General features: G+C 47.6%; 1 protein-coding gene across 1 annotated transcript in view; it reads right to left on the bottom strand.

Moving 5' to 3' along the window:
* Positions 1 to 23,468, bottom strand: part of LOC144766461 (vitellogenin-1-like) — a 1,095,729-nt gene that overhangs the window by 717,778 nt on the left and 354,483 nt on the right. The window contains exon 9 of the mRNA XM_078650353.1: positions 9,089 to 9,254. Coding sequence (XP_078506479.1) covers positions 9,089 to 9,254 — 166 coding nt within the window. The remainder of the gene's footprint in view (positions 1 to 9,088; positions 9,255 to 23,468) is intronic.

Genomic DNA, 23,468 nt, shown 5'->3' with positions numbered 1-23,468 from the left:
GGCTCTGACACCAAACACTGCGGCCAAATGCTGGAGCCACACAGGCTCTGGGCATATCACATGCCCCAAACGTTGGAGCCACACAGGCTCTGAAACTATATATCCCCAGGGCCCTCTAGAAGAGGACATGGGCCCCCTAGATCTGGGAACAACTTGGGCGGTGGAGCCATCTGGCTCGAATACAAACATGCCCCCAGGGAGCCTCGTGGGCTCTAGATAACGTGGGAGCGGCCCACTGACACACGGGCCGCTCTGACGTAGTGCCTCGCACCGGCACCACACCAATCCATCGGCTCCCTCAGGGAGCAGAAACAGAACTACCCACCTGAGCCTCTCAGGGCTCTGAAACAATTCTGCTCCTCATTGGAGTCCTTCAGTGAGGACTCGAAATCACCAAATGCTCACAGAGCAAAGATCGTGCCACTGGGGGGGGGGGCGGACACCGTCAATGTGTCCCGACGCCCCCCCTCTCCTCACAGAAACACCCCGACTTCTTGTTCTCGGGGGCTGGGACGGTCAATGACACTTCTCCGCGGTCTTCTCGGCCGGGGCTCCCTCCGCTAAGTGGGAGCCCCGCAACACAGGCGCTACACTTTGCTGGCTGCCTCGGGGCTCTCTCTACATCATGGGAGCCCTGGGCGGCCATTGCTCAGCTTCCTTCTCCTCCTCGGCGGCGGCGGGCGGTGCTTCCTGACGGATTGCAGGTCCCGCCCCTGTCCCAGGCAAAAGATGCCTGACTTCCGGTTTCTGCGGCGCGAGGGCCGCGGCGGTAATTCAAAGGGGCATAATGAGGGGTGGGCACCCTCGGTTGCCAAAATAAAAGTAGAAACGGGGTGAGCACCCGTTAGGCACTTAGATAAATGGGGTGGCACCCATCAATAAAAATTATTAAAATACGGGCAATAGGCAGCAACAGCGCCCAGCGCTGTAAGAGTTACACAGTGCTCCCCAGCAAGAAAAATAAAGCGCTCTCAAGCGCTAAAGACAATCCACAGTGCTCCTAGCACTAGAACAGCAGATTATTATTATTATTATTATTGAATTTTGTACCGCGCACGGTTACCCTAGGGCATCCCAGCGCTTAAAGAAACAGAGGAGCTGCAGTTATTCTGGGAAAAGATACATTTTCAGATGTTTCCGGAATCTGAGAAGGTTTGGTTCGGACCGCAGCGAGAATGGGAGGGAGTTCCAGGCGAGCGCTGTATGGATAGAAAAACTCCTGCCCCCTGAGCGGGCTCTCCTGATTCTCTTAGTCTGAAGGAAATGTTTATTGTCAGAGCGTAAGGCTCTTGTGGGCTTATAGGGGCGAATCATGTCCTTCAGAATAGCTGGTCCTTTCCCCTGTATGCTCTTGTGGGCGATGCACAGGGCCTTGAAGGTAACTCTCTCTTTGACAGGGAGCCAATGGAGTGCTTTTAAAGCCGGCCTGGCTGACTGCCTGGCCGGAACATTCCGCAGCTGCCTTGCTGCTGCGTTCTGCACTTGTTGCAGGATCTTAAACGTTGACTCTGGCGCTCCAAGAAAGAGCGCGTTACTGTAGTCCAGGCGTGAGATGATTAAGCCTTGGACTAACAGCTTCCGGGAGAGTTCTGGTAACAGGGGGAGAACCTTACGGGCCGACCGGAGCATTCCATAAAAAACGCCCGCGATCTTCTTGGCGTGTGTCCTAAAGGACAAGTCCGGCTCCAGCCAGACCCCCAGGCTCTTAATCTCGCTTCCAGGCGCTTTAGGCTATAATAAGCCCTAGCCAAATCAAGACAAAGTTCTCAGGGGTCTGCAAGGAGGGGACCATAGGCAAAGGTCCCTAGGGAAAGTCCATCAGGTGTCCAGGGGCTGGGGAGGGCTCAGGGAGGCAAGCCTTCCCCTGAGCCCAAGCAGCAGCACGCCCCTGGCAGGATTCAAGTCAGAAACAAGAACAAATTGTAAGGGGACACAGCCCCTTCTTATCCTGTAAATTCCTTTGTCTGGCAGGGTGCAGGCAGTGTGAGAACCAGCTAGAACTGGTTATAGGGAACTTCTTTCAGGGTGAGGGGCATAGGCGACAGTCGCCCAGCAGGAGGTGGAGCCAGCATTGTGGCAGGCAGGCACAGCCCTATTCATTCCTAGGTGCCAACTCCTCCCACTTCCCTGGCAGCAGATGCAGCCTTTCATCCACGGGCTGACTCAGACAACCTCCAGGGGCTCCCCAGCCCCTGCCTCCCTCAAACCAGACAGTCAATCCACAAGCAGGTCCAGGCACTCTTGGAGCCAGGCTCCAGCCAATCACGTGCCAGCAGACTCACTACACATGCACCCACATGTCTAGAAGTGGCACTTCCGCACTAGACACATTCATGCCACATACATCATTACGCAGCATTCAATCTCACGAGTTCGTACATACCAAACTCGACCCTGCACTCCCCACACATCAGGAACTACCATGGCCATACATATTCCCCATTCATTCCTATGGGAGGGCAGGTCACTCACCACACATACACAGAGAGCACACGCACTTTACACTGTACCACAGTGAAAAAGTGCGCAAAGGCCTAAAATCACCAACACCAGGTTCCAGAAACAGGCTAGGAAAAAGCAAAAAGTTTCGGGGTGAACCTGCCAAAAGGGCCAGGTCCAACAGTATTGTTTAATAGTGTCAAATGTTTGACATTCAAAACTCAGGAGTTGCCATGATTATGTCTCGACTTTTATCAGTTGACAACAGTCTTTCCACATGTCTTTTAAAAAAGGATAATAGGGAGCATCATAACCTAACTATCATTTGAAGATAGCTTATTTAGAGAACGGGGGAGAGTGAGATGGGTTACAAAGCGAGAAAATGTCAATTCGGGTGAGTGTTGTGTTCTAGCAACAAACATGTCCATCGCTATATTATTTCTCTACACCCACTTGTGCCTGCAGATGTAGAAATGCCAAATGTTAAAGCTTTTATACAGCTGCTCACTAATGTTTCACATCTACGAGAAAGCAGTGGAAATGCTGTACCAATGCTTCTGGCTAGAAAAAAACAAAGCAAAGCACTTTGGCTGCAGTATATCACAGCGGTGTGTTTGAAACAGGCCGAGAGCTAGAATGGTGCGGGCCGCCCTTATGGCGGTCAAGCCTATCCCTGGGGGAAAGGAGGAGGGAGGAGAACTCCCACCTCCCCCATTTTCCTTCAGTAGGCCGGTTATGGCGGGGCGTGAAACGGAAGCACTTTAGTGCTTCCGGTTCACACGGACACAGACCAGCGGGGCCAGACCAGTTTAGACTGGCCAGTGACCCCCTGTTAAAAGGGGTTGTGGGGAGCAGATTGCCTTCTATCTGGTGACAGGGTTTGGTTTTACCATAGCTGGCATATGGGATCTACTGGCAACACCCTGAAGAGGGCAGAACGGGTACCAGACGCTGTCATTGAAAGTCACATGCAATGTTCCCTATATAGGCTATGCTAAGCGGGCAGAATCAAAAGTTTGATTTCAGGGTTCCTTAAGTATATGCTAGGTGCCCCTAATTGGTAATATGATTTTTCATTGTCCCTCACCTAATGCAAAGGGTGCTATGCTAAGCGGTCAGAAGTGGAAATCTGATTTCACTGTTCTTCACGTAAAATGCAACTGGTACTATGCTAGGCGCTCTTTATTTGTAATATGAATTTTTAATGTTCCTTCACTTAATGCAAATGGCGCTATGCTAGACGCTCTCATTGGAAGTCGCATGCAATTCTCCTTATGTAATGCAGCTGAGGCTATGTTAAGTGGTCAGAATTGAAAGTCTGATGTCATGTAAAGTTAAAAAGTTCAGGCAGCAAGGTATATGTACGGTATATTACCCGTTATTCGTGTAGTTCCACAAACAAAGCCTAGCGAATGCGAGCATATCCCTGCTTGTTACTGCGTGAACACAGCCTGGTTAGCTCACTCGAATCTCATGCCACATTTTTTGGTTAGAACTTACTCGTGGGGTACGAATGTGTCTGGTCAATCTGAGGCGCGAGGAGCACAATGCTGCGCATCAATGGAGGGTCCATTATTTTGCACTGAATGGTCAAACCATCGACATGTTCAGGTTGAAGCATGACTGCTTACTATGGGCATTACTTCAAGACATTTCAAACCAGGGTGATGTCACGTCAATATACTACAAGTCTTTGTGGTTAGCCTCGAGAGGCACCTGCCTCTGGTCACTTACATACAGTCACTACATCCCAAGCCTTGTTGTCACACCTTCGAGAGTGCCATAGGCATGTGGGTGCTGTTATGAATATGTATTAGGAGTCTGTTATCAAGTATCATCTATTCACCCATCGCAGGTATACGTACGCATTGGATGCTGGTGATGTCACCCTATAGCTCTGCACCGTATGTGCTGATCCACGAACACAAGTTATGCCTGTGGATTGTCACACAGTACCTAAGCACTCTTGGTGTCCATATACTTATGATGAGTTATGCATGGTAGCACGCAATATCTCAGCAATTTTGGTGCCAGAATGCTGGAGCATGGGGATGTCCGTGTCGCACGATACCTATCCACCATCAAGTTTTATATGCCTGGGGTGAGTCACCCCCTTTGTGCTCCTACATTTATACTATTAATGTATTGTGCCACACGGTACCTCAGCGCCCTGGTAACACATATCCAGGAGATGTCTGTGTTTGTGTCACGGTGCCTGCGCTTGGGCGCATTCCGGCATTAGATGCCTAGGTCGGAACATACAATACCTAAGCACCCTGGTTTGTACAGTTTTTACGCACTAGACTCATATGTGGTGGCACACATTATCATGTCTACGCAGCCGGGACTGAGAGTGTGGGCGAAAAAAGAGGGGTGCAGGCTCAGGAGGTAGGCTATAGGCCTGGCATACAAACTGCACTGCTTATCCGAAGGCTAGGAGCACTAACCATTTTGTGCTGTGAGCAGTACGTTCAGCTGCGCATGCTGTAGCCCATTGGTTCTGTTTCACGTGAATTGCAAGCTTCTTTACCCTGTGACTCAGGGAGAAGTTTGCATCATTACACTGTTACATAGTATCATTAACAGTAGTGTGCGTTTTTAGCCTGTCAGTAGGGCAATACACTGACGGATGTGCTATTGTTAGGTTCACTTGCAGTTTCTCAAGGCCATGGTGCGTAATTTTGGAAACAAGAGCACAGTTTCGTAGACTTACACTTAGGACGAAGGGTTGTTGTTGAGTCCAGGGGCAGGCGAATAACAGGGATGACCTTCCTAGTGGGCTGACGGGGAGGACAGATAGTCGGGCGACTATGCTGTCCTGTGGCGGTAAAATCATGATTGGTAAGCATAGTCTTCGGTCCTTAGCGGTCAAACATGTAACTCCAGGGGCAGTGACAGCAGATAGGTAGGCTGTCAGGGTGCGGGGGTCTTTCGCAGTGGGCCTGTGGCCACCCCCGAATGCGCATGCGCATCAGGGCGCAAGTAGGCAGAATTTCTGCAGCCCCCGTTAAGGAGTTTAAGGCACAGGGCATAGGGGGGCCCGGTGGAAAGTATCTGTCTGATAAGCTGTACCCCCTCCGCAAGCCAACTCCGGTGGAGTAATTTCTCGGATCTGCTGGGATCAGGAGGCTGCCAGCTATTGACCTTGCCGTAGGCTCTATAGGGGACCCGCAGAAAGTGTATATATGCATTGTTAGATTTACAGTAGGAGTGTCATGTGTGTTAGAGTTAAGGTCAGCCATGGGACATCATCGGCCTAACAATGTATCTGGCCTTTCTACGTAATTGTAAATAATGTTAATAAATAATGTTTTTTAATTTTGTAATAAATACGGCCGGGGGGGGGGGGGTTACTCCCCCCTAATCCAAAAATTCCAAAATTGGTGTGGTCTCAATACTTGGCTTGAAGGAGGGAGGGAGACCCCATCCGGGCAGGGGCTGGCCGTAGGTAACAAAGGTAAAAAAGGGGACTTGGGGGAGTACCAGGCGACATGGAACAGTCCGAGCGCTAGAATAGTGCGGGCCACATTTACGGCGGTCGAGCCTGTCCCCGGGGGAAAGGAGGAGGGAGGAGCACTCCCACCTCCCCCATTTTCCTTCAGTAGGCCGGTTATGGCGGGGCGTGAAACGGAAGCACTTTAGTGCTTCCGGTTCACACAAACACAGACCAGCGGGGCCAGACCAGTTTAGACTGGCCAGTGCCCCCCCTGTTAAAAGGGTGTGTGGAGAGCAGAACATTCTCTTGCTCTTACACTCCCCACAGGCACAGCACCCGGGCCACCAGCAGCCCGTAATTTCGTTTTCCCACCCACCATCCCCTAAGGCAGGTAATTTCAATGCGTTGGTCAGGAATGTATTTTGATGTTTCTCTAGAAAAGTTTTTATCACAGGTACCTCGGGTGATAGCATTAGTGTAAGATTGATGAGTAGGTACCGGTTATGATGTCTGTCAGTAATCGGTTTTACTATGTTCATTTACATTTTATTGCAGGTATCTCAGGAGATCGAAGTAATGAAAATTTGATAGGTTTGCTTTGTTCTTTTACTTCATTACAGGTATCCCAGGAGATAGTCAATGTGAATGCGATGTTTTGCTGAATTTATAATAAAAGTGCCAATATGTGTAAACTTGTCAAGAACAGGATTGGTTAGTACAGAGTTATCTAACTGAAGTATGTAATGTTGAAATAAATGTCAGTACATGTTATTTGATATCAGGTAAAAATGTCGTATTTAGTTGTGTGTCTCCGGTCAGGCGGTAAGGTCATGATTGGTAAGCATAGTCTTCGATCCTTAGCGGTCAAACATGTAACTCCATTGGCAGTGACAGCCGGTAGGTAGGCTGACAGGGTGCGGGGGCCGGGGGAGTCTGTCTTCCCAGTGGACCTGTGGCCACCCCCGCACGCGCATGCGCATCAGGGCGCAAGTAGGCAGAGTTTCTGCAGCCCCCGTTATGGAGTTTAAGGCACAGGGCGTAGGGGGGGCCCGGTGGAAAGTATCTGTCCAATAAGCTTTACCCCCTGCGCAAGCCAACTCCGGCGGTGTAATTTCTCGTAGTTTGCTGGGATCAGGAGGCTGCCAGCTATTGACCTTGCCGTAGGCTCTAGAGGGGACAAGCAGAAAGTGTATATATGTATTGTTAGATTTACAATAGGAGTGTCATGTGTATTAGAGTTAAGGTTAGCCATGTGACATCATCGGCCTAACAATGTATCTGGCCTTTCTGTGTAATTGTAAATAATGTTAATAAATAATGTTTTTTAATTTTGTAATAAATACGGCCGGGGGGGTTACTCCCCCTAATCCAAAAATTCCAAAATTGGTGTGGTCTCAATACTTGACTTGAAGGAGGGAGGGAGACCCCATCCGGGCAGGGGCTGGCCGTAGGTAACAAAGGTAAAAAAGGGGACTTGGGGGAGTACCAGGCCATGAAGTCTTTGCAGTATAGGAGTACCCTTCAACCAAGTTTTGCACGAAGCAGTTGCAGAAGAAATCTACTCTTATTAAACAATAGACACATATAAACACTTCTAAAGGCCCAGTTCTGAAAAAGAGTTGAAAATTACTCTCCTATGTTTACTCCTATATTTGGGGAACATTTACGTTTTTTATCAAATTCACACAGGATTCGAAAAGTACTCATCGGAAGGTATGTAAATTGCAGTGCCCGAGTTGTACTACTGGACTTCCTTTGCAATTTCCAATTTCCTCCAATACAAAGACATTGCTGCAGTTAAAAATGTTACATGTGTGCACTTACACATGCCGATAATTTAGAATACGTTTTAAGGATGTTCTCTGGATGAACTCTGGATACAGAAAGATCTCTGGATTGAGACAGATATCATGCCCTTGACAGGAGCTACCCTACCACTATCCCTTAGGATTGCGCCTTCCTAATGAATAAGAAAAAACAAACTTTCATTATTTTTGTGAGTGTTAACTTACCTCTAAAGTACAGTTGGGGGAAACTTGTGGCGTTTCACACCACCAAATGCTGCGGAAGTACAGAAAAACTCTGTGAGATTCTGTGTAATCCCACCAACAGGTGAAAAATATGCATCACGCACTGTCATTTAGCACCGGTAGCGCGAGCAGCGCTGAAAATAAGCACAAACTTTTGATTTTGCTGGCGCTCGAACAGAAAATCTACTAGAGTTTTAGCAAATCTACTCGAATGGCAGCCCCCTGACCGGGACCGCTCGTAAACACCAGTGGCCGCCCACAAAAAAAATTGGCTCTAGGCGACACCAAATCTCAGTTGCACTTCCCCAGTTCGCATATTTTGGAGCTTGGATAGAGATAAATTCTGCCACCCGCCGGTTTGTGGGATTCCGCCAGAACTCCATGTTAAAGGGTAATGCTAAGTGGTAAAAATTCTGTGGCCACACAGAATATTACGCCCACTCCTACTTTAAAAGCATCAGATGACTTGGAATGCTGGCTCTCCATCAGTATGACCGGATTAACCTCCACGAATTTTCACGCCATAATGGTGTAACATCACATGTGAGTAAATCTCCGCAGGTGCAAATTCACCTTTTGCTAATACAAAAAGCAAATCTACAACCTTATAAAAAGCCTTTCGTGCAACCAAGCTGCACAGAGGGATTTGATAATCAGGCCGCACATATTATGTTTGCATTAATAAATTATAACGAGATTGTACTGTGGTTTAATTATGCACTGCTTACAGTGCCATTTTCTGGGTCATCAACACATGCTATAAGGCACTTCTTACAGTGCCATTTCATGGGTCAGTACCATGCCTAAATTGCACTCTGATGAACAGAGATACAAAGTTAAACGGTCTGGCTGACAAATTGCAACATTACATTTGTAGCAAAACAACAAGGCTTCTGATTCAAAGGGAAATAGTACAAAAGGTTTCCACGCTTACAGACTAACAAACCATTAACACTATGAACAATTCTTAAGCTATTTTAGTTTCTTGGGCGCAGTATGTGGTTCTATACATTGCCTCTCTGGTTTTAACTTCAGGTCCCAACTCATTTTGCAGTTATTGATTCTAACTGTGTTTTTTACTGTTCTTTAAGGAATGAATAGTACATAATGCTTGATGCTTGCTTGTTATAGCTCTCTGCTTTACTGAACTGGTGGAGAAAGATTAGGTACTGTGAATGCATACCGCCGCTTCTGCCACCGCGTCGTGATCAGCTTTAATTAAATGTAAGCCCACGAGCACCGCCTGGGCTGCTTCGAATTCAGTTAGCTCGGCTCTTTCAATGTAATGTCTCAGGAACTTTAGGGCCGTAGGGTTGCCAATCGCTGGAACGGCGTCCAGAATCCAACGTCTGCATAAAAAGAAAGGAAAGCATTACCTTCATTGCATTTTTATTCTTGCTGAACAAAAGGTACATTCCTCAAAAATACAAAAGGGCTGTTCGGTTTTTATCAAATATGTGAATGCGTTATTTGTTGCAATCAGAGTGAATAAGTACTGTCCTGTGCTGCTTAGAACTCTAAAATTGTAAATGAGGTTACTGGAGCATTTAAAATAGTCCTGATGGATTCATAAACTTTGTCTTTTAATTGGTTTAAATGGAAAGGATTAATTAGGTGGTTAGGAAACACAGGACTGGTCTTAAATGGAACAAATTAAGAGAATTCATGCTACAAGACAGTGTGAGAAACCGACAAGCAGAGGCAAGGAGGGGACTGCCAAATCCCAAAACCTGTCATTTAATGCCACATAATAGCTGGATTACTTACCAATAATCTTCATTACTCTCAGGTTTTCTATCATTTATGGCTCTTAGTTCAACTTGCCCTTTTTGCAGTCATTACTAAACACATAGTATTATTAATCTCCACGACAGGAAACAAAACAGGAATATTTTAATTGATGCGACTCACCCTCAGCAGTGTGCTACAATAAGGAAGTATCCCCCCAGCACGTCCTGTATTGCAAAGCCTTGTCAAAGCCCGGGGCCCAGAGAAGGTGGGCAGGTCATAATGACCAGGATGAGGATGATTCGGAGTAAGAGGATTGACGATTACTAGCAGTGGCGTCACTAGGGGGGTGCGGACCGCACCGGGTGACACCCCATCACATGGGGTGACACGTGCTAACTTGAACAAGGCTTATATTTGGAAATCTCTTTCAGCCGATGCATCGTTATTCCGTTATCTGTTTTGCTGTGCATCACTTATGTTCCCCTTATTCTTTCATCTCGGTCAAATTCGGTATTAAAGGAGAAGGGGACAACCTTGATTGAGTAGTTAAAAACAGCAAGGCATCACATACACTGATGTAAATTACCGAAATGGGTGAGCAAATACCTATATGTGAATGATAGCATTGGCTGCTGTTTAGGCGTATTGAACCGCATTTAACCAGGATACAGAAACTGGATGAAAAAAATAAATGTAAGTTTTTATCAAATTGAGTTATTTTTTCCAGACTTCCAAGGTGTGAAAGTTAACTGTCAACTAGACGATTTATATATGTTATTGCTCTTATAAACTGACAGGCTTGAAATCGTGTAATTGTTCTGAAATTCAAACCTTGAGGAAAGTTCCATCATATTTCGAGGCTGTGTTTAGAACGAATAGGCTAAATTTGGACTTTACCATTGGGCAGCAACGTTTTAGAAACTCGTCCGAAAGCGAGTAAATGCTAACATTTTACACACCTTGATTCATTATAAATTGTCTGGAGGACTACGCTACTGACAGCAGCACGCGTCTCCCCGCGTGCACGTTTTTTCTGCAGCCAGTCACTCTGAAAGAACCTGATACATTCTTACAGCACAACAGGGTATCAAGATAAGTAAGTAACATGCTTAGCTACATATGTCTGTTTTATGTAAGCATAACTATGGCGCAAATCACACTCAATGCCAGTGTCACAGTGTTGTCCTGCAACAACATAAATTACACGGCCACATATAACTGCGCGGGACAATGTCAAGGCCAGGCAATGGCACCCGTATACCACTGAGGATGTTTGTGGCGGCGTGTATGATGTCATACGGGAAAACACAGGCACTCCTGGAATTTAGGTGTGTGTGTGGGCTGGAGGAGAGGGGGGGCGCAAAGCTGCTTATCATCTTAACTTCCACAACACATGAAAGGAAGAAGTCCACTCTCTCTTAAAAGTCACTTCAGCTGCGGAGTGAGCAAAAGGTCACCTTCGGACGGGAATAACACCTTTCCCAAATGAGACTATTTACAATGTTGAACATATAATTAGATGATGGAAGGCGCAATATGGGTGTTTTATGTAACAAGTCCTAGTGAAGTTTTTGTTGCGTCATGCAAAACTGGAGTGCCAATAGTTAACAGTCCGCTAAGATGTAGAGATGCAGGTCATATGACCCTGACGTTCACGTGTTGATGTAGGAGAAATGAGGAGGCATTTAAGGCGCCAACATAGCGAGATGGCGTTTAATTGCACAAAAGGCAGAAATTGAAGTTTTGAGACACCGCTGGTTCCCTGCATGAGGTAGGTTCTGGATGAGCAACGTGGTCATGGGGGAAGACTTTTTTTTGTAGATCCTAAAAGGGGAAAGTGAAGTAGTGTGGGTGGTTAGTCTGAGTATGGGGCTAGAATAGAGGAAGGTAGTAATCAAGCCTCATCGATTGTGAAGCAAATACAATAGAGGAAGCAAGGATGTTTCGGCTTTTCCACAATGATATCTAATACGGCCAGTCGGACTATGGGGCTAGAATAGAGAAAGTTAGTAACCAAGCCTTTGTAATTCTAAACGAAAGATAACATAGGCAGTGAGGATGTCTCGACTTTTACTTGAAAAGATAATATTCCAGCTTTTACCTTGAAGCTGAATGAAAGGGCCTTAATACAAGAAGCACCCATTGAAAAACAGGCACAAAAATAAGTAAGTCACCCTTCATTTTATTACGCGTTCGTGCTAATAGAAACAAAAGTTTGTCAGATTACACCATTATTATGCTTTATCCAATGGGTTTAGATTTTACTACGGCCATTCCGCCTCGGTGCAGGAAGGGAAACCAGTCAGGTGGCAAACCTAATTAGTTGACTGAAGGTGGGTGCAAGTGAATATAAAATTGAGGCTACAACTATTGGAATTAATAAGCCATGATTGAGTACATTTCCTTATATGTGCCACTGTCTAATTGATACAGGTAGGGACCTGTCCAGGGCAACTTGCAACTGATTTAAGATTCCCTAGAGTTATACCTGTAGCTCATTCCCCCATTACAAAAAGGGTGTAAAAGTAAGTAGGCCGGTATTTCATTATTATTTATATAAATAAAGCCGGTTGAGAACTATAGGCATGCATCCCGTTATTAGGCACTGGCGGACTCAGAAGAGGTCCATCATGGGGTAAGTCATGAGGGGGTGACACTATGAGTCACCGCAATGGGTGACACCAACCCTTGTGATGCCACTGATTACTAGTACGTAATCTGGGCATTGAGTCTACACATGTTGCCCTCATCCTAGTCATCACTAAATGAGGTTTACCAAAGCCAATGCAACCTTTGACAGAATAAACTCATGACACCAAACAATGATAAATCCGGTGATTTAATACCATATTGTTCGTTGAGATTAGGTTGCCTGTAATTTCTAATGAAAAGTAAGCTCCAAGTCCCATGTACTGGACCTACAAATCTCTTCCACAGAAACCCCTAGGAATTTACACAAGAAGCAGCCACACTCCTAGAAATCACCCTTGAACAATGCTTGGAGCATAATCATCCAAAGTAGAATATGCAAAGAAATTGTTTCTTTTATCCATCACAGAAACTCATTTTAGAAGCCTTCTTCCCTTTGCCAGAAAGGCCAAAGGTAACAAATAGAATGTTTTTTTCCTTATATCGTTAAATCTGCCAAGATAAACAGGTAATGCTTGGTTAACATTCAATAAAGTTAGCAAACTTTCTTCATCAGATGAGAAAGTAGGAAAGAAAACAGGGGGACTAACCTCTTCAGAAGCATAACACTTTGATGAACTTTAGTCAGAAAAGAAGTATCAGGTCTGAAAATTACAGCATCAACAAAAAATATAAAAAAGGGTGGATAACTAACCCTGGGCAGGTAACCACGCTACGCTCGCGTAGTTTGCGTAGTTTGTGCTACTTCGCGCTACGCAAATTGCATGTTGCACAGTGCAAAAACGCGTAGTTGGCATTTTTTGCTCACTCGCGGTCCTCAATGTCGAGTTGGCAACCGCGAGCGAGCAAAATGACATCCCGGCGAGACTTTTTCCTTGTTTGCAACATCACGTTTTCGATCGGGAGTGTGTAAAATAAACCTCACGGCGAGATTCTCAATGCGGGGAGGTCAGGTTTCTCATCGCAAGTGGTCACGTATGCGCGCGACCGCTCGCGATGAGCAATTACCAGACCCTGCGTTGAGAAAGCTGCCACTCGAGTAAAAATCTACTTGAGCAGCAGAAAATGACAGCTCACACTGTGCAAGATGCCATTTTCAAAGATTGCACAGTGCAGACACGCATCGGGCACTGTGCAATCATCGCGAAGAGTGCACTACGCAGTTCGCGTGGTGATACGCGAATCTCGCGTAGTGCGAAGTGCCCTTTGCACAGCTACGAGTAGCGCTACTTTGCGAACTATGCCCAGGGTTACAGATAACACAACAGAGCCAAAAGATCACCGAACCTTTAGCCTGAGGTGATTTCTACTAAAAAGCTAACTTTGATGGATAGCAACAGAAACGGCAAATCAGCCTTATCAAGAGGCTTAATAGGAAAGCACTGTAGACATTTCAAACCAATGGAAGAGCCAAAGGAGGAAGTGTAGTAGAACAGAAAGTGTGAGTGACAGAAAAACGTATGAACATTCAGGCCACTAAAACATCAGCCTTTTTCATAGAGCACCAAGAATCACTTGTGTGTGGGTGTACTTGTAAAGCGCACTGTGACTCCAAGGAGTATCCTGGCGCTGAAAGACCGCTGGGGAACCCGTCCTGGTTTTCCCTGTGAGATGGTCCCTTTCTGGGTATCTCCAAGGTGAAACCAGGCATCCCCGGCGTCTGTGGGGGGCCGTTGTAGAGATGAGGCAAGCTTAATGCCCAGAGTTGCCGAGTGTGTTCCCTGGTTAGAGTAGGCACCGAGGCGAGAATTATCAAGTCCGTTTTGACCCTGGTCCACGACCCTGCCGCGTCGGGAATTGAACCCTGGTCCCGGGCCGTTCTCTGCTTACGGGTCTGCCGCCTCTAACCAGTGAGCCACACCACTCCACTTATTGACTGATGTCTAGGGTAGGACTTAGAGTAGAAGCCACCGCCGACCCGGAGGATGTGGATTCACCGCTGCGGTGATTCACAAGACCCCCGCCAGAATAGGATGGCAGGGGGGTCGGGAAGACCGTCCACAGCTTTTCCGCCACAGTCCCGCAGCGGAAAAGCTCTAATATGGTGGCGGTGTCTATCAGACACCGCCAGCCATATTAGGATGCATGCGTAAACATGCCTTTTCACGGCGGCTTTTCCGCCGTGGAAAAGCATGTGGTCTTTTCAGTTTGGGGGCCCGTTGCGGGCCCCTAGGGTGTCAGGGGGTGGGGGGGGTGCACATGGGGGGTACCTATGGTACCCCCCTGCTTTTACATGAACAAAGCGGCAGGCACCGCGCGGTGCCTGCCGCTTTGTGCAAGTAAATGCTATACATGCATTTTTAACATTGCGGCGGGTGCTGCTTCAAGCAGCACCCGCCGCAATGTTAAAAATACAGGATGTGACCGCCAGGGTGGCGGTCACATCCTAATTCGCACAGAGGGACCGCCGCTGCCCCTGCGGACGGTTCCTCCACCTCTGGGCAATCCTAATAGGCCCTTTAGTTTGCAATGGTTAATGTGTTTTGACTCAGCCTCCCCTGTGTGGAGCGGGACACAAAGGGACTTTGGGGAGGGGGGAGGGACACACCACAGCAGGTTTGGGCTGCTGATGTGGGAGGGGGGAGGTCATTGGGACAGTTTTTTACTACTTGGAACTGTATTAACCCACCTGTACACGCCTGTACCATCTACTCAGATTCTATTACACACACTCTACACCACTACCAATATGCACAGTAACCATGGAGACCCAATCTAGCCCCCCAAATATAATTTTGTGACATGGAATGTACGCGGCCTGAGCAATCCCCGCAAGTGCAGACACACCTGGACTGACACAATTTCCACTGCGCCATACTTCAAGAAACACATCTCGCTCCCACCACAACCGCCACATTTGCATCCCGTTGGGCAACCTGCAGATGCTTCTCATCCTATTCCTCTTACACCAGGGGTATGGTTATCCTAGTGAAACGTACACTTCCCTACACTCCCATCGGCTCCTACGGTGATCCACAAGACCGGTACAGTATCCTCTGGGGGCGACTGGCCGCTGAAACCATAACCCTAGTCTCTTGCAATGGGCCTAACACAAATGACCCAGAAATCTTTTGGATACTTTGGGCCAAAATACTTGACATTGGAGCCACACACTTGGTATGGGGGAGACATTAACGTCACCTTAGACCCGACAAGAGACAGATCGCACCCACAGCCTCATCACTACTCTAACATACACTATACCCTCGGACTGCATTGTTGGGGATCATGATCTGATCGGCGTTTGGCATACCCTTCACCCACAGACTCGAGAGGGATCCCTGTTTCTCCACAGCTCATTCCTTCTGCTTGTGCATGGATGAGTGGATACTCACCGAAGGGTTGGCACCCTGGCTAACACACGCCTCCCACCTTTCTTGCACATACTCCAATCACTCGCCAGTCTTCCTCACTCTCACACCACCTCATGAGGAATCACCCTATATCTCCTGGCGCCTCGCCCCACAGGCCCTCTTAGACCCCGTTTTTAAGGAAGTGCTGGAACAAGAGATAACTGATTTTTTCTCCCCAAAATGAAGTCTCCATCCAACACTACTCCACGGTGTGGGAGGCCTTTAGGGTCCCCATATGTGAAATCTGCATTGCTAAGAGCGGAGGAGTTCTGAGAGATATTCGCGCCACGCAACGCAAACTAGAAACTGAGCTTAAACAAATAGAATCGCTAATACAAGATACGCCCACCTCGGAACTAAAGGCACGCTTACAAGGTCTCCTTACGGAGTACCAGGAGACGGCCAAGTGGGAAAGTAAATTCAGGGGGAAATACCACCAAGCGTGTAGCTACGGAGAGGGGGAAAGGCCAGGCAAGGTGCTAGCCTCTGTCATCCGCCACCACAGATTCTCTAACACAGTTCTAGAAATTGAAGACGATGATGGCCAACTACATAGGAACACCCCACACATAGCCAACATTTTCAAACGCTTTTATAAAACAAGAAACAAGACGCACAGAATGCAGCCAGTAGACTTTACCACTTTCTACGAAGACACTGCCATTGCTTAGCTGAGAGACAATCAATGAGAATTCCTAGTTGCGCACCACGAAGACGAGGAGATTATATCTGCTATAATGCAACTGTAATGTGGTAAGGCCCCAGGACCCAATGGCCTCCCAGCTGAATTTTATAAAACGTACCAACATCTTCTTATATTCTGCTTTGCACCACTTCCGCCCTGCCTCTCCACCGTGCAGGTCAGCGGTCTAGTGGTTGCCGAGTCCTTTTCTATTTCTTGTGCGCTACCTGGCTCCTCAGTTGACAACGTGGCGAGTATGGCTGCGGGCGCGAGTCAGCGCTAGCGATATTCTATTTTAGTTCCCTTCCAGCTGACTGCTAGCTGGTCTTTTAAAAACTGTAATTTTGATTTGCGCCATACTGTTTGCACTTAGGATTTGTTGGGCACTTGCTTACCTGTTTATATTGCTCACGACCGCTCTTGACCCCGTTCCGCCCCGGCAGTGTGCCGTTTGAGCGGAGGGTCCTCTACACGAGCGCCACTTTCTGCTTTGCACCACTTCCGCCCTGCCTCTCCACCGTGCAGGTCAGCGGTCTAGTGGTTCACGTCACCCAGCATATATGGCGACCTGGAGGAAGCACAGCGGACGAGCGCAGCGGGAGCGCCAACTTCGCGCCGAAGTCGCGCACAAGTCAAGCCCGTCTGCGCCCGTCCGCGGCCGGTCGGGGCCAGGGGCCACGCATGCTGCTTGCCGTATTACTTACTCTTCTCAGGATTTATTCTCGCTTCAATGCTCTGCCCCTCTTGCTTCCCATGCTGCTAGTATTGCCCAAACCTGCGGCATCCGGACTTCTCACTGCCTCCATGACTACCCGATTAGGCCTCCTACCCTTACTTCCCATAGTAACGTAGCTTCCACACCCACCAGGATCAGCTCTCATGACTCTCATTCTATTTCCATTGTTTACCTCAACACCCGCTCGCTCCCTAAACACCAACTGGAAGTGTTTCAATTATTGGACAACGGCAATATTGATATCCTGCTCCTCTCTGAAACATGGCTTCATGAGGACTCTTCCCCCGACATCCTTGCTGCCATTCCCACAGGATTTTATATCCTCCAATCCAACAGGGCAACGGGTAGACCGGGTGGTGGAGTAGCTGCCATTATTCGCTCCAATCTCCAATTTACAACTATGATAACCACTCCTATCCTAAACTCTGATATTCTCACCCTGAAATTCATGTCCCCCAAATATTCCTTCATGTGTGTCTTAGTGTATCGCCCCCCTGCTAACATGCCCCTTTTTTCTTCCCATTTTGGTGATCTTATCTCTCAGTTGGCCATCAATTCCGCTAGAATTCTGATTATAGGTGACTTCAACTACTGGCCATTGGACTCTCAGGAAAGCGGCCAGTCGGTTGAATTCACAGATTTACTTTGCGGTCTTAATTTCCAACAGCACATTTTTGTACCAACTCATAATAAAGGCCATACTCTCGACCAGGCATGGACGGCAAACCTGGACATTTCTTCTCCCCTAGTTTACCCTTGTACCTGGTCTGATCATTTCCTTATCTCTTTTTTACTCAAACTCTCCCTGCCTATTCGCCCTCCACCGGTATCGAATTTTTCGCACGAAACTGGAAACATGTCGACATCCCCATTTTCATTCTATTCTGTCAACCACACTCCCTAGTGATAATATTGATATTAACACACAAACTACGACTCTTGATCAATGGCTGACTCAAGCTTGTGATGTGGTTGCTCCCATGAAAACTATCAGATCCAAACGCCCACATGACGCGCAGCGCTGGTTCACTGAACAACTAAAATTAGACAAATTAGCCCTCAGACAAGCTGAGCGTCGGTGGAGGCGAAACTATGACCCCTCACTAAAGTCTACCTATACCGACCTATTAAAACTTTATAAACAATCCATCATTTTGGCCAAATCCTCTTACTATTCCCAGAAAATCATTAACTCAGCCTCAAAAACTAAGGATATCTTCTCCATTGTAGCTGAACTCTCTCTCCCAGATCGTGTTACCGCCCAGCCCCAACCATCTCAGGCTCTCTGTGACTCCCTTAATATATTTTTCATAGACAAAATCACTACTATTAAAAACAACATCCCTCCCCCTTCCTCGCCCAATGTCTGTATTCTCCCTCCCTCGAATCCTTGTTGTCTGCATGAATTCCCTCCTATTTCCCTGTCTGAATTTACCTCTCTATTACATATAGTCAGCTCTGGCTCCCCCAATGATTGTTGCCCCCTACAAATCTTGAGGGATGCTTTCCTGGCTTGTCCAGGTCCCTCATTAGATCTGCTGAATCATTCCCTCGCTACAGGCTCTGTTCCCGATGCTTTCAAAAAAGCCATCGTAGTACCCATCCTTAAAAAACCCGGCTCTGATCCAGCGGTTCTAGGCAACTATCGACCTATCTCCCTCCTCCCCTATCTGGGGAAGGTGTTGGAGACTTATGTCACTCGCTGTCTCAGCGCCTTCATTGAAAAATCACACTTCCTAGATGACCAGCAGGCCGGTTTCAGACCGACCCACTCTACGGAAGCGGTCGTCGTGGCTGTTATGGATGCGCTGAGACAGGGAGCTGACAGGGACCAGGCCCAGGCCTTGGTGCTCCTGGACCTGTCGGCCGCTTTTGACATGGCCTTAACCTGGATTGGGTCCTTTCTTCAACAACGCTCTCAATCGGTTCAACTTTCCACTTTCTCTGCTCCCCAAACCTCACTCTCTTGTGGTGTCCCCCAGGGTTCTGCTCTATCCCCCTTCTATTCAATCTCTACATGCAACCCCTCCTAGCCTCCCTCCGTCATTCACCGGTCACTATCTTCAATTACGCAGACGACCTGCAGCTAATCTTCCCCATTGACTCCTCTTCTCTCTCCTGTTCTAATTTTCAATCGATCATGCTTACCATCTATGAGTGGATGAACTTCAGCCAGCTGAAACTTAATCCTAGCAAGACTGAGTTGGTTCTGACAGGAGAGCCCCTCAATCCCTGGTGTCCTAGCTTCTGGCCCCATGCTCTTGGTTCCCTCCCCTGTCCAGTCAAGTCCGTGAAGAGCCTCGGTGTCATCATCTCAAGTGATCTGTCGATGAGGCCTCAAATCAATTCCATCACTTCGGCCTGCTTTTACCACCTACGCAGAATTGGTAAAATCTGAAGGTTTCTATCCTCAGAGGCTCTCATACTTGTGATCATGGCCCTTGTCACTTCACGTATTGACTACGCGAATTGCCTGTATGTGGGGATCCCCGCGTACCACCTTCATCGGCTTCAGCTGGTGCAAAACCAGGCGGCCAGACTGATTTTCCAACAGCCTAAGCATGAACACGTTATGCCCCTGTTGAAAAGACTGCATTGGCTCCCAGTCGCGTCCCGCTGTATTTTTAAAATGTGGTGCACTGTTTTCAAATCTCTTTCTGCACTTGCCCCGGTCTTTATCTCTCTCAGTCTCAACCGTCACATCCCCTCAAGGCACCTAAGGTCCTCTGCTCACAATCTTCTAATTACCCCTAGGTACAAACGCAAGAAACATGGTGGTGCCTGTTTTTCTTTTCTGGCTCCTTCCACCTGGCACTCTCTCCCTCTTTCAATCCGGCTCATTTCTGACTACATCACTTTTCATAAAAATCTGAAAACTTATCTGTCGCGTCCCGCTGTATTTTTAAAATGGGGTGCACTGTTTTCAAATCTCTTTCTGCACTTGCCCCGGTCTTTATCTCTCTCAGTCTCAACCGTCACATCCCCTCAAGGCACCTAAGGTCCTCTGCTCACAATCTTCTAATTACCACTAGGTACAAACGCAAGAAACATGGTGGTGCCTGTTTTTCTTTTCTGGCTCATTCCACCTGGCACTCTCTCCCTCTTTCAATCCGGCTCATTTCTGACTACATCACTTTTCGTAAAAATCTGAAAACTTATCTGTTCCAGTTAGCTTATGATTAATTTCCCTCTCTCACTGTTGCTCCTTCTCTCCACTTGTCCCTGAGCGCCATGAAACCAATTGGTGTCCGTGCGCGGTAACAAGTTTTTTTAACATAACACATAACATAACATATTACCGCATGTCTTCGAAGAAGCCCGCGAGACGGACATACTACCCCAAACAATATGCAAAGCACTAATTATCTCTCTACCCAAACCGGGTAAACCACCTTCGCAATGTGATTCGTATAGACCCCTGTCCCTTATTAATGTCAAATCCAAGATACTAGCCAAACTAATCACAAATCGAATCAGTCCTGTTATGTCCATATTGGTACTCCCTGACCAGTCGGGGTTTGTCCCCAGCCGAGGCACGTCTCATAAGTTATGTACACTGTTTGTGATTCTCCACGATATTTATCCTGACACAAACGCAGCACCCATATTCCTGGACGCAACTAAGGCGTTGGATTCCCTAGAATGGGATTATCCTGTGTTTGTGCTCCACCACATTGCATTCCCCACTCCTTTCCTGGCTTGGATAAATCTGCTCTACACGGGCCTACCAGCCACTGTAATGATCCATGGCACTTGTTCCTCCTCCTTCACGATAGCCAGAGGCACCCAACAGGGATGCCCCCTCTCACCCCATCTCTTCTCCCTGGCTATTGAACCCCTCCCCGCTAAAGTCTGTCAACACTTCCGGGAGCATGCCCTTATATATCCAGAGAGACAAATACTAATCTCCCTTTACGCGGATGACCTTACCCTACACCTACGGGACCCAGACGAAAGTCTCAACCCCATCCTAAGGCTACTCATACTATTTGGTCACCTCTCTGGAGTCAATATAAATTGTGGGAAATCCCAGATAAATCCTCTCATTGACGCCACTCCACGCTTTGTGCCTGACTACCCCCTTACGTGGTGTGCCGACACACTTACCTTCCTTGGTATTGTCATCTCTTGTGATCAAGAGGAACTAATGAGTTTCAATTATGGCGGTGCACTTGACCTAATAACTGAGAAAATTTCTACCCGGATCACGCTACCCCTTTCCCTGGCTGGGAGAACCGCCAAAATGGTGGTCTTCCTCGAAGCTGCTTTATCTGTTCACTAATATCTCCTATGCCCCTAGCCTCCACTTTTTTAAATCAGTCAAAACTCAGCTCATATGCCTCACATGGGGCGGAAAACAGGTACAACTATGCTGGGTCACACTCACGCCGCCCTTTGAGGCCGGTGGCTTTGAAGTACCGGATCTGGAATTATACTTAGTCTGTGCTTAAGCTCACTTTGCACCATACTTGATAAACCCTCCCCCCTACATGCCTCATCTTGCAATAGAGGACGGGTACATGACTCGGATCCCGTTCACTGCCTATTTGAGCACCACTGCGGTCCCCCGGCGCTCTGCATCCACCACTGTACAATGCACTAACAGTGCTTGGCACGATCTAGCTAAAAAGTTACACTCCACACTGATGTACTCCTCTCTCCTTCCTATCCCTGGTAGGCATGATGTCCTGGTCACACAAGAGGGGGGTTGCCGCCACCTCCTCCGCAAACTAGCCGTTCAGACCTGGGGACAACTTTACATTAGGGGAAAGTTACACACCAGCAAAGATTTTTTGGGCTCCACATCTCCCACCCTATTTGAGCATTTCTATTATGTTAGACTGTGTCAGGATGTGAGGGGACATGATGGGTGGCTCCTGTGGGAAGCAGGGAGTGCCCTGCTTTCCACAGGAGCCCCCCATCATGTCTCCCCTACACGCCATTATACAACAAACTGCTCCCACACACGTTGTGTCACTGCTATACAGAGAGACAGGACATACGAACCCCCCCTGGCCAGGTGCAGATGGGAGGAGCAACTAGACTCCCCCCTCACTGATAAACAGTGGTCCTTCTCCTGCAGGCAAACTGAAGGCATCTCTGCTAGCAACAGATTGCGTATCATCCATCATAAATATGTCCATTGTCTTTACTACACACCTGCACGCTTACACCGCCTACGTCTCCGAGACAGTGATTGATGTGGTTGCTGCGGGAGCGCAGAAGCAGATTTTAGACACGTTGTCCGGGACTGCCAGCCTATTTGCGGATTCTAGACGGAGTTGCTGGCAGCGCTGGACCACATGACAGGACTACATATCCCTGACAACCCCCTAACCGCACTCTTAGGTTACACCGAGACACTGACCATCAAGATACGGAGGTACACCTCCCTGGAACTCCTCCTCGCCAAAAGACGGGCAAGAGGAAGGGCACCTAAATTCAAAGATTGGCTACAAGATCTCATCTACTGCCACGAACAATTACACATTTACGCAGACCTCCTACCCCCCTCATCTCGCCCATGCGACATATGGGCCCCCCTCCAATTGTATTTATTGGAACACGCCGCTGCCATGGACCCAGATGTTACCCCATGCTCCACTGCAACAGATTCACACTCCAGGGAGCTAAATTGAAGCATTAAGGTCCTTACAAAGGCTGGGAGTCACAGCCCAGGAGGGGAGACCGGTCCCCAAGTGACGTTATTCCATACCTCACCGCTCAGAATCTGTTAACATACATGGGCATCTTTCTCCTGAAACTGTATACAAGTGGTACTGTTAATCTTCTGTTTGTTTGTTTTTGAGACAAAATGCTTATGATTTTATATTGCAACCACAATAAGTCATTCTACCTGATGCAGCTGGCCCGAAGTGGGTGTAGGTGGGTTGCTGTGTATACCTTTCCTGCCTACAATGCTTTAATATACATAACTTTACGCTGCCAGCCCACCTAGGGTTATAGGCATCATGCTGTGATCCATAATTATTGCTTCTAATAAAGGTTTTTGTTAGAAACGGAATCCCTGGCTGACCAGGGCTCACGCCAAAGTCAGTCAGAGACCACCACTCCCAAGTCAGGGCAAGGGAGTCACACACTAAGATAACCCCTGCTCACCCTCTAGGTAACGTGACGCGAGCAGCCAGGCTAAACTTGGAGGCTATGTAGGTTAAGCGTTTGCGTGCGCACCCAGCAACAACACCCAAGGCCCACCACAAAGGAAACTCCACACAAGGGTATATCTAAAAATAGTCTTTGTATTATACCACAAACATTAGATAATAAACATATACTTTACAATGTGCCAAAAGGCACGGGCAGAATTTACAGGGGATATGTACAAGACAGGGCCACCTGGACCACTGCCAGGAATCAGCACTTTTAGGAATAGTAATTAGCACATAGAACA

This window comes from Lissotriton helveticus, chromosome 1_1 (genome assembly GCF_964261635.1).
Source record: "Lissotriton helveticus chromosome 1_1, aLisHel1.1, whole genome shotgun sequence".
Taxonomy (NCBI): Eukaryota; Metazoa; Chordata; class Amphibia; order Caudata; family Salamandridae; genus Lissotriton; species Lissotriton helveticus.
The sequence above is the reverse complement of the archived record's forward strand: the minus strand, read 5'-3'. Positions and strand labels throughout refer to the sequence as shown.